The 12,375-nt window shown below is 36.9% G+C and overlaps 1 protein-coding gene across 1 annotated transcript in view; it reads right to left on the bottom strand.

Moving 5' to 3' along the window:
* LOC144449746 (cadherin-23-like) overlaps positions 1 to 12,375 on the bottom strand; it is a 60,873-nt gene that overhangs the window by 28,868 nt on the left and 19,630 nt on the right. The window contains exons 10-26 of the mRNA XM_078140323.1: positions 11,633 to 12,371; positions 10,456 to 10,875; positions 9,401 to 9,570; positions 8,373 to 8,495; positions 7,451 to 8,183; positions 7,127 to 7,186; positions 6,487 to 6,903; positions 5,884 to 6,053; positions 5,010 to 5,132; positions 4,088 to 4,820; positions 3,764 to 3,823; positions 3,126 to 3,542; positions 2,519 to 2,688; positions 1,922 to 2,044; positions 1,001 to 1,733; positions 649 to 737; positions 38 to 515 (exon numbers count right to left, since the gene is read on the bottom strand). Coding sequence (XP_077996449.1) covers positions 38 to 515; positions 649 to 737; positions 1,001 to 1,733; positions 1,922 to 2,044; positions 2,519 to 2,688; positions 3,126 to 3,542; positions 3,764 to 3,823; positions 4,088 to 4,820; positions 5,010 to 5,132; positions 5,884 to 6,053; positions 6,487 to 6,903; positions 7,127 to 7,186; positions 7,451 to 8,183; positions 8,373 to 8,495; positions 9,401 to 9,570; positions 10,456 to 10,875; positions 11,633 to 12,371 — 5,758 coding nt within the window. The remainder of the gene's footprint in view (positions 1 to 37; positions 516 to 648; positions 738 to 1,000; positions 1,734 to 1,921; positions 2,045 to 2,518; positions 2,689 to 3,125; positions 3,543 to 3,763; positions 3,824 to 4,087; positions 4,821 to 5,009; positions 5,133 to 5,883; positions 6,054 to 6,486; positions 6,904 to 7,126; positions 7,187 to 7,450; positions 8,184 to 8,372; positions 8,496 to 9,400; positions 9,571 to 10,455; positions 10,876 to 11,632; positions 12,372 to 12,375) is intronic.

Genomic DNA, 12,375 nt, shown 5'->3' with positions numbered 1-12,375 from the left:
GTGTACTGCTTAAAATGGATGATTGTCATCGACTAACCTGTGCACTGATATTCCTTTACTTTGATGGTTACACTTGTATTACTTTGTAGGCTTGGATCCCCAAAGTCTTCCACTACCACAGTAAACTGAATAGAGTCATTGGAATCCAAGTATTCATCCTCTACCATCTGTGTGTAGTTGACATCACTGTTAAGTCTGATGACACCTTTACAGTCCACATCAAACAATTCAGTTACGTCATCTAAGATTGTGAAGCAGAACTTTCCATTGTTCCCAGAATCTTCATCACAGGCGTTAAGTACCAACACAGGATAATCTGCTGGCATTTTGTCAAGGATGGTTGATTCGTAGGGATCGCTATGGAAGGTTGGTGCATTGTCATTGATATCTGTTAGTCGTATGGTAACAATTGAGCTTGAACACAGGGATGGGTTGCCATGATCACATGCATGCACTGAAAGTGAAAGAAAAGAGATTTGTTTAGGAAAAACGATGGTAATGATCAAATCGTCGGTCTCCTTTCAACTGACTTAATCCATGTTTGCTCTCAAATTCGAAGATAGTTGTTTGTGGATCCATTGTCGATATCCCACATCGATCAAGAACAAGATAGTGCTAATTGTTTTTGATATCACAATTACATTATACATTAGAGTTATGTATGCCTAAATACTCACCTTCAAATTCATACCAACGTATGCCTTCAAAGTCCAAACGCGTCATTGAAAAGATATCACCTGGACAAGAAACGAAAAGAAGTCAGACATCACTTTGCCGCGTATGTTAAAGCGGCAGAGGGAATAGAAGTAACCAAGAATATATCATTCAAACACATAACGTAATGTGACATATGAAACTCTTGCTTGATCCCATCGTCTTGTTAAAAGTAATTGTCATTAAATACTAACTTTTCATGTTTTAGGATATGTAACGTTTACTTCCAAGTGACTTTTACAGTAGCATCTCACGCGAATGCAAATTACAAGAAATTATGTCATACCTGTCCCGGAATCAATGTAAAAGTCCGATGACGAAGTTGAGTAGTCGACTTCTCCATTTAACCCTTCATCTGGGTCATTGGCAGTAACTGACAACACATTAGTACCGTTAGCGACTTCTTCTTGTTGGATCGCCAGGTAAGTGTCTTGAGTGAACATTGGTCGATTATCATTGACGTCAGTCAGGTTGACTAACACCTCCATATGGTTACCTAATCTGATTGGATATCCCTGATCATGCGCAGAAATGTTCAATGTGTATGCAGCAGTCACCTCTCTATCTAATGATTCAATAACAGTCAGCTGTCCAGAAGTATGACCGATATCAAACATGCCGTAATCCCCGGATACTATGGAGTAACTAATTTCAGCGTTACGACCAAGATCTTCATCACTAGCTGATATTGTATCAATAACATAACCAATAGTTACATTTTCAAGAATGTCGTAAATTTGTGTGTACCCTTCAAATTGAGGATGGTGGTCGTTATCATCGAGTACTATCACTGTTACGGGCACACTTGTATTCAAACTAAGTTTGTCCACTCCATCCCTATCAGCAGCTATTACATCGAAGACATAACTGCCCCATGTCTCTCTGTCCAGTTCTACTGTCGATGTTATAACACCAGTCCTGTTGTCTATAAGGAAATCCTCGCTACCTTCACCACTGAGCATATACACGATAGATGCATTGAAGCCGTTGTCCGGATCACTTGTTTCAATGGGCGTGTCCTGGTTGTCAATTGAATAGATGGTCATGACAACGTTAACTATAAACTGATCAGGTTGTTTGAATTTTCACAGGAAGAAATACTAATTGACGACTTAATTTATCTAAAAACAACGTTTTTACAGACTGGAAAATATAAATGTCTATATTGAAAGTAATGGGTGTGATAGAGTTGATATTCAACACTTACCATCTTCAAGACTGTACCTTCCATTTGATTTTCTACGATGTATCCTGTATAATTGTCATTTTGATTGAACACTGGGGCATTGTCATTCTCATCCAGGACATTGATAAGGAGTTCTGCGATGACCTATTTAATTAGTATAACAAACCTTTGACGTGCTATGATCACAGATAATCAACCACAGAATATATTAATAAGGGAGGTTGGCATGAGCTTTACGATGTGGCCTGATATGATATGATATGATATGATATGATATGATACATGATATTGTACGATATGTAACGTCAATCATCAAAACGTTGACCAAAGTTGTGCAACTCTATATATATAGTGCAAAAAGTACTCACAGGGTCGGCCAGACATACACCATCTATAAGAATGTAACCGATAATTTCATATCTGTATCTCTCTCTTGCTTCTCGATCAAGTGAATTTAAGGTAGTAATATTTCCCTAAAAGAACAAACATCAATATGCATAAAATAACAGGCGGAATTTAAGTAAGCACTATCACCATTTGTATCAATTAACCCATTAATTTCATTGTTTACGTTTATGTCTTTCACATCAATGTTTTATTCAAAACAAGACAACCTACCGTTGTTTTGTCAATGGCAAAATCATACACATCAGACTCGGCAAATTCATACAGTATATCGTACATGTCTAGTCCTTCTGCAGTAACTGCTGTTACAAAGGTGTCATTTGGTCGATTTTCTAGCACAGACACATTTTCAAAAGTCCGACTGCCTGGGTCATCAACAGTTCCTGACAACAAGAATATCAAAGATATAAATTACTTTAGAATAACTTCGTTTTCTGCTGATTGTTCTTACACCAAGTTCAAGGGCTTTACGTCTACCATATATAAGATGGATAAATAAATAAATACAGAATTGAATCCTTCGTTGCTATTGTAATGTAGAGATATCAACAGGGAACGTCTTCAAGCGACACTTGAAGACGCCAATGTTTACCTCAACTTTTAAAATACAGTAATCCCTAAGTTTTACTTTTCCTTGAATGTGAACATGGGGATAAAATCGGCCACTAACGGTAATAAAATGTACTGTGAACGTAAACGCTTCCCAAATAACCAGTTCAAAAGACTAATAACACACATAAAATGTCTCTTTCCCTCAATAACTATTGACAAAAAACAAACTAGTAAAGATGTCTTTTTACTTCTTCATGCATCGACTAACCTGTGCACTGATATTCCTTTATTTTGATGGTTACACTTGTATTACTTTGTAGGCTTGGATCCCCAAAGTCTTCCACTACCACAGTAAACTGAATAGAGTCATTGGAATCCAAGTATTCATCCTCTACCATCTGTGTGTAGTTGACATCACTGTTAAGTCTGATGACACCTTCACAATCCGCATCAATCAATTCAGTTATGTCATCTAAGATTGTGAAGCAGAACTGTCCATTGTTCCCAGAATCTTCATCAGAGGCATTAAGTACCAACACAGGATAATCTGCTGGCATTCCATCAAGGATGGTTGATTCGTAGGGATTGCTATGGAAGGTTGGTGCATTGTCATTGATATCTGTTAGTCGTATGGTGACATTTGAACTTGAACACAGGGATGGGTTGCCATGATCACAGGCATGCACTGAGAGTGAAAGAAAAAAGATTTGTTTAGGGATACGATGGTGATGATCAAATCGTCGGTCTCTTCAACTGACGTAATCCATGTTTGCTCTCAAATTCGAAGATAGTTGTTTGTGGATCCATTGTCGATATCCCACATCGATCAAGAACAAGATAGTGCTACATGTTTTTAATATCAGAATTATAGTGTACATTAGAGTTATGTATGCCCTAGATACTTACCTTCAAATCCATACGAACGTATGTCTTCAAAGTCTAAACGCGTCATTGAAAAGATATCACCTGGACAAGAAACGAAAAGAAGCCAGACATCACTTTGCCGTGTATGTTAAAGCAGTATAGGGAATACAAGTAACCAAGAATATATCATTCAAACACATAACGTAATGTAACATATCAAACTCTTGCTTGATCCCATCGTCTTGTTAAAAGTAATTGTCATTAAATACTAACTTTTCATGTTTTTAGGATATGTAACGTTTACTTCCAAGTGACTTTTACAGTAGCAAATCAGGTGAATGCAAATTACAAGGAATGGCCTCTTACCTGTCTTGGAATCAATGTAAAAGTCCGATGATGTAATTGAGTAGGCGACTTCTCCATTTAACCCTTCATCCGGGTCATGGGCAGTAACTGACAACACATTAGTACCGTTAGCGACTTCTTCTTGTTGGATCGCCAGGTAGGTGTCTTGAGTGAACATTGGTCGATTATCATTGACGTCAGTCAGGTTGACTAGCACCTCCATATGGTTACCTAATCTGATTGGATATCCCTGATCATGAGCAGAAATGTTCAATGTGTATGCAGCAGTCACCTCTCTATCTAATGACTCAATAACAGTCAGCTGTCCAGAAGTGTGACCGATATCAAACATGCCGTAATCCCCGGATACTATGAAGTAACTAATTTCAGCGTTACGACCAAGATCTTCATCACTAACCGATATTGTATCAATAACATAACCAACAGTTTCATTTTCAAGAATGTCGTAGATTTGTGTGTACCCTTCAAATTGAGGATGGTGGTCGTTATCATCGAGTACTATCACTGTTAAGGGCATACTTGTATGCAAACTAAGTTCGTCCACTCCGTCCCTATCAGCAGCTATTACATCGAAGACATAACTGCCCCATGTCTCTCTGTCCAGTTCTACTGTTGATGTTATAACACCAGTCCTGTTGTCTATAAGGAAATATTCGCTACCATCACCACTAAGCATATACACGATAGATGCGTTGAAGCCGTTGTCCGGATCACTTGTTTCAATAGGCGTGTCCTGGTTGTCAATTGAATAGATGGTCATGACAACATTAACTATAAACTGATCAGGTTGTTTGAATTTTCACAGGAAGAAATGTTAATTGACGACTTGATTTATCTAAAAACAACGCTTTTTACAGACTGGAAAAAATAAATGCCTATATTGAAAGTAATGGGTGTGATAGAGTTGATATTCAACACTTACCATCTTCAAGACTGTACCTTCCATTTGATTTTCTACGATGTATCCTGTATAATTGTCATTTTGATTGAAGACTGGGGCATTGTCATTCTCATCCAGGACATTGATAAGGAGTTCTGCGATCACCTATTTAATAAAAAACCGATTAATCCAATTACTTCACTATTTTACTTCTGGCTTGCATATCATTTCATTTCAGACATCAAGGGACCTTATATATTAGTATAACAAGCCTTTGACGTGCTATGATCACAGATAATCACCCACAGAATATATTAATAAGGAAGGTTGGCATGAGATACACGATGTGGACTGATATGATATGATATATGATATGATATGATATGATATATGATACGATATGATATGATATGATATGATATGTTATATGATATGATATATATGATATATATGATATATATGATATGATATATATGATATATGATATATATGATATGATACATGATAGGGTATGACATGACATGACATGATATGTGACGTGACGTGACATACCATGACATGACATGACATGACATGATATGAAAAGGCATGAAACGGACGTCAATCGTCAAAACGTTGACCAAAGCTGTGCAACTCTATATGTATATAGTGCAAAAAGTACTCACAGGGTCGGCCAGACATACACCATCTGTAAGAATGTAACCGATAATTTCATATCTGTATCTCTCTCTTGCTTCTCGATCAAGTGAATTTAAGGTAGTAATATTTCCCTAAAAGAATAAACATCAACATGCATAAAATAACAGACGGAATGTAAGTAAGAATTATCACCATTTGTATCACATTAACCCATTAATTTCATTGTTTACGTTTATGTCTTTCACATCAACGTTTTATTCAATACAAGACAACCTACCGTTGTTTTGTCAATGGCAAAATCATACACATCAGACTCGGCAAATGCATACAGTATATCGTACATGTCTAGTCCTTCTGCAGTAACTGTTGTTACAAAGGTGTCATTTGGTCGATTTTCTAGCACAGACACATTTTCAAACGTCCGACTACCTGGGTCATCAATAGTTCCTGAAAACAAGAATGTCAAAGATATAAATCACTTTGGAATAACTTCGTTTCAGTCTGCTGATTGTTCTTCTACCAAGTTCAAGGGCATTACTTCTACCACATATACGATGGATAAACAAATACAGGATTGAAAACGTGGCTATTGTAATGTAGAGATATCAACAGGGAACGTCTTCAAGCGACACTTGAAGACGCCAATGTTTACCTCAACTTTTAAAATACAATAATACCTAAGTTTTACTTTTCCTTGAACGTGAACATGGGGATAAAATCGGCCACTAACGGTAATAAAATGTACTATGAACGTAAACGCTTCCCAAATAACCAGTTCAAAAGACTAATAACACACATAAAATGTCTCTTTCCCCCAATAACTATTGACAAAAAACAAAATAGTAAAGATGTGTTTTAACTTCTTCAAGCATAGACTAACCTGTGCACTGATATTCCTTTACTTTGATGGTTACACTTGTATTACTTTGTAGGCTTGGATCCCCAAAGTCTTCCACTACCACAGTAAACTGAATAGAGTCATTGGAATCCAAGTATTCATCCTCTACCATCTGTGTGTAGTTGACGTCACTATTAAGTCTGATGACACCTTTACAGTCCACATCAAACAATTCAGTTACGTCATCTAAGATTGTGAAGCAGAACTTTCCATTGTTCCCAGAATCTTCATCACAGGCGTTAAGTACCAACACAGGATAATCTGCTGGCATTTTATCAAGGATGGTTGATTCGTAGAGATCGCTATGGAAGGTTGGTGCATTGTCATTGATATCTGTTAGTCGTATGGTAACAATTGAGCTTGAACACAGGGATGGGTTGCCATGATCACATGCATGCACTGAGAGTGAAAGAAAAGAGATTTGTTTAGGAATACGATGGTGATGATCAAATCGTCGGTCTCCTTTCAACTGACTTAATCCATGTTTGCTCTCTAATTCGAAGATAGTTGTTTGTGGATCCATTGTCGATATCCCACATCGATCAAGAACAAGATAGTGCTAATTTTTTTTGATATCACAATTACAATGTACATTAGAGTTATGTATGCCCTAAATACTTACCTTCAAATTCATACCAACGTTTGTCTTCAAAGTCTAAACGCGTCATTGAAAAGATATCACCTGGACAAGAAACGAAAAGAAGCCAGACATCACTTTGCCGTGTATGTTAAAGCGGCATAGGGAATACAAGTAACCAAGAATATACCATTCAAACACATAACGCAATGTAACATATGAAACTCTTGCTTGATCCCATCGTCTTGTTAAAAGTAATTGTCATTAAATACTAACTTTTCATGTTTTTAGGATATGTAACGTTTACTTCCAAGTGACTTTTACAGTAGCAAATCAGGTGAATGCAAATTACAAGGAATGGCCTCTTACCTGTCTTGGAATCAATGTAAAAGTCCGATGACGTAATTGAGTAGGCGACTTCTCCATTTAACCCTTCATCCGGGTCATGGGCAGTAACTGGCAACACATTAGTACCGTTAGCGACTTCTTCTTGTTGGATCGCCAGGTAGGTGTCTTGGGTGAACATTGGTCGATTATCATTGACGTCAGTTAGGTTGACTAACACCTCCATATGGTTACCTAATCTGATTGGATATCCCTGATCATACGCAGAAATGTTCAATGTGTATGCAGCAGTTACCTCTCTATCTAATGATTCAATAACAGTCAGCTGTCCAGAAGTGTGACCGATATCAAACATGCCGTAATCCCCGGATACTATGGAGTAACTAATTTCAGCGTTACGACCAAGATCTTCATCACTAGCCGATATTGTATCAATAACATAACCAACAGTTTCATTTTCAAGAATGTCGTAGATTTGTGTGTACCCTTCAAATTGAGGATGGTGGTCGTTATCATCGAGTACTATCACTGTTAAGGGCATACTTGTATTCAAGCTAAGTTCGTCCACTCCGTCCCTATCAGCAGCTATTACATCGAAGACATAACTGCCCCATGTCTCTCTGTCCAGTTCTACTGACGATGTTATAACACCAGTCCTGTTGTCTATAAGGAAATCTTCGCTACCTTCACCACTGAGCATATACACGATAGATGCATTGAAGCCGTTGTCCGGATCACTTGTTTCAATGGGCGTGTCCTGGTTGTCAATTGAATAGATGGTCATGACAACGTTAACTATAAACTGATCAGGTTGTTTGAATTTTCACAGGAAAAAATGCTAATTGACGACTTGATTTATCTAAAAACGACGTTTTGTACAGACTGAAAAATATTAATGTCTATATTGAAAGTAATGGGTGTGATAGAGTTAATATTCGACACTTACCATCTTCAAGACTGTACCTTCCATTTGATTTTCTATGATGTATCCTGTATAATTGTCATTTTGATTGAAGACTGGGGCATTGTCATTCTCATCCAGGACATTGATAAGGAGTTCTGCGATGACCTATTTAATGATAAACCGATTAATCCAATTACTTCACTATTTTACTTCTGGCTTGCATATCATTTCATTTCAGACATCGAGGGAACTTACATATTAGTGTAACAAGCCTTTGACGTGCTATGATCACAGATAATCACCCACAGAATATATTAATAAGGGAGGTTGGTATGAGATACACGATGTGGCCTGATATGATATGATATGATATGATATGATATGATATGATATGATATGATATGATATGATATGATATGATATGATATATGATATGACATGATGTATATGATATATATGATATATGATATGATATATGATATATGATATGATATATATGATATATGATATGATATATGATATGATGCATGATAGGATATGAGATTGCATGACATGATATGTGACGTCACGTGACATACCATGACATGACATGACATGACATGACATGATATGAAAAGGCATGAAACGGCCGTCAATCGTCAAAATGTTGACCAAAGTTGTGCAACTCTATATGTATATAGTGCAAAAAGTACTCACAGGGTCGGCCAGACATACACCATCTGTAAGAATGTAACCGATAATTTCATATCTGTATCTCTCTCTTGCTTCTCGATCAAGTGGCATTAAGGTAGTAATATTTCCCTAAAAGAATATATATAAAATGATGAGGATTTTTAAGTAAGCTATCACCCAATCCATTTCCATGAAACCTAACCCAGCAATGACATTGTTTAGGTCAAGTGAGCTTAAGGAAGTATCATTTCCCACACATATCCTTATGTATCGTACCAGTATATGTTGAGAATCATAAGTAAGCTACCATCACAAGCTTTAAAGCTAACTGAGTAATTACATTGTTTTCATCCCAATGTTAAAAAAGTAATATTCTTCGATTATAAAAAACAACTTACCGTAGTTTCATCAATGGCAAAATCATACACATCAGACTCGGCAAATTCATACAGTATATCGTACATGTCTAGTCCTTCTGCAGTAACTGTTGTTACAAAGGTACCATTTGGTCGATTTTCTGACACCGACGTATTTTCAAATGTCCTGTTACCTCCATTATTAATCGTACCTGCAAATAAGGATGTTCGTAATTTTGTATCACCTTTGGTCTGGCTAAAAAGGTGATGAATGTAACACGGCGAGCACAGTGTGTGGTTCTTCATCAAATAACTTCATAACATTACAGTACTTAAACAAATACTCTAAGCACAATTGATGTATACCTTGGCTTATTTTTGTATTATGTGACACATAATTGTAAATTGTAATTATAATTGTAAAAGCGCTTACAACACAGAGTGGGAAAACGCTATATAAAAACAACATTATTATTATATGTTTGGGTTTCAACATGTTAAATCTGAGGGTACCACACTTACTCGGTAATAGTGTAGTCAAGTGCAGTACAACGGAGGATTTTTCGTACTGTGACTTCTTTACTCTCGGATAGGTAAAACCCAAGATTGCAAATCTGGGCAATACCTACTCTGCGAGAGTGGACGAATGCATTTTTTTGGCTTGATTAAAACACTGCCAAATAATCGCCCTGGGCTTCTATTTAGTTCCTCTGTTGTGGTTCCGAATTTGCCGATTATCCGAATAGTGGCCCAGGGCTAGTTTTCGGATATGCCTTTAGTGCTTATTTATATGCCTTTAGTACTTTTAGAAAAGATGTCCTAAATGAAATAGTTGATGTGTGAATTTAACGCAATTTCGGTAATTTTATCTTCTTTTAATTTATTTTATTTCTATTTTTACTAGTTTTGTAAATATTGTATGCATTTTAGTCTTTCCAATTTCAGAGTGTCTGTAAATGGGGTAATCCTGTAGACATCTCAAATAAAATAATAAATAAATAAATAAATTTAAAAAAATGCCTTAATACACAAAAGGAACTTCCCAGGAAATGTTCAGCGTGATGTGTTAACACAATCTGTGATTTACATGTGCATACCTGATATTGTCAATTGTTTGACAGTAACATAAACGATACGATTGTTTTCCTGTTGAAGTTCATACCCATGGTCTCTAGCAATGACTACTAGTTGCAATGTGTCATTTGAATCCAAGAGTTGAAGGTCATGCATCTCGGAGTAGGAAATCTCCATGGAAGCATAGATAACTCCTATCACGTCTACGTAGAACCAATAAGATGCATTGCCATGCAAACTGTATGATACAAATCCGTTTTCCCTGGAGTCTGAGTCATTGGCATACGCTACAACTAAAGGAACATTTGGAGACATTCCATCGGGTATAACTATTTCGAAATTGTCGTAAATAAACTGAGGTGCATTATCGTTGATATCCCAAATGTTGACCTCAACCAACGTGGAAGATGTCAAGGCAGGTTCGCCATTGTCTGTTGCAATAACTGAAACGTAATGAGAAAATGACACATCAATACAACTCATAACAAAGCGAATGAAATGAAATACAAATTTGAAAGCAAAATTGGTATAAACTTGAAAGAAACAATGTAAATCGCGTACCAGAGAAATAGTGGTCTCTATCCATATAATCTTCGTAGTCAAATGTCTTGTTTGTCGTTATAACACCTACAACATAGCAAAAATAGAGTTACTGTGGCCTAAGACGAAAAGTGGCGTTAAGTGATATTTTCTAGTTACGCAGGCAACATAGTTTTTAAGAGGAATCATACTGAATTGCTAAAGAATCAAGTTTTACACAATGAAACGGGATTATATATTGAATGGTTTATTTTCTTCTTGGTTACACCGTGTAGGCTTTATGGTTAAACATGTCTGTCATTCCGGAAACCAAAGATGTGTGACTCGCACAGGAAAAAGTGATTTTGAAGAGCATGACCTTGTCGACTGGCCGTGCGTGAACTTTTTTTAAAAAGGAAAACCAAGTATAATTTCTTGGAAGAGAACTTCATTATGTAGGAAAACATTTACTGCGGGGGGGGGGGGGGGGGTTCAGAATAATAGCACAGTGTTAGTTTTCAATGATAGAGACTGAACAGAAAGGTTGGTCAAATACATCATATTATAAGTTGTACATCTCTGTGTATATGTCGAAGCTAGAATTGAGCCAGCGATAAATTTAACGTGAGCATGCCATAAACATATCTCATTCCACTGAGAAAACACACTTGTCCATCTAACCTGTAGTTTCATTAATGATGAAGTCATAGGTATCAACGGAATACCGAACTTCACCATTGCTACCAATGTCAAGATCGACTGCAATAACAGTATCCAAATAACTACCAATAGCGTAATCTTCTGGTATGCCATAACTGTATATGCAACTTTCGAATTCAGGTTTATTGTCATTAACGTCTAATATAGTAATGGTAACAGTGCTGTCATCACATAACCTTACATCGCCTCCATCTATGGCCACTACATCAAATGTGTACGAATCTTTGAGTTCACGGTCAAGTTCACTACGTACATAGATGTCTCCAGTTTCAGGTTCAATACCAAACTTTACATCTTCACCTCTACTTGCGATGAAATACGTAATTCTCTCATTGATGCCGCTATCCTCGTCTTCTGCAGCCACCAATCCTATTGATAATCCAATAGAAGTATTTTCCATACATTCGAAATTCCATGCTGTGTTCAAAAAGTATGGCTGGTTATCGTTGACGTCATTAATTTGAATAACGATAGGAATGTTGCTATGGAAACCGGTGCCGTTCTGATCGGTTGCCGTTACATTCAATTCATACAAATCTCTACTTTCATGATCAAGATTCAACAATTCGCTATCATCTGTTGTCATGACAACGCCAATTTTCCCATCGATGCTGAACTGTTCCATCCCATCACCAGACAGACTATATAAGATATCCGCATTAAAGCCATCGTCTTTGTCCATAGCTTCGATAGCTGGTACCTGA

This window comes from Glandiceps talaboti, chromosome 18 (assembly GCF_964340395.1).
Source record: "Glandiceps talaboti chromosome 18, keGlaTala1.1, whole genome shotgun sequence".
Classification (NCBI taxonomy): Eukaryota; Metazoa; Hemichordata; class Enteropneusta; family Spengelidae; genus Glandiceps; species Glandiceps talaboti.
This window is presented reverse-complemented; position numbering and strand designations above follow the sequence as displayed.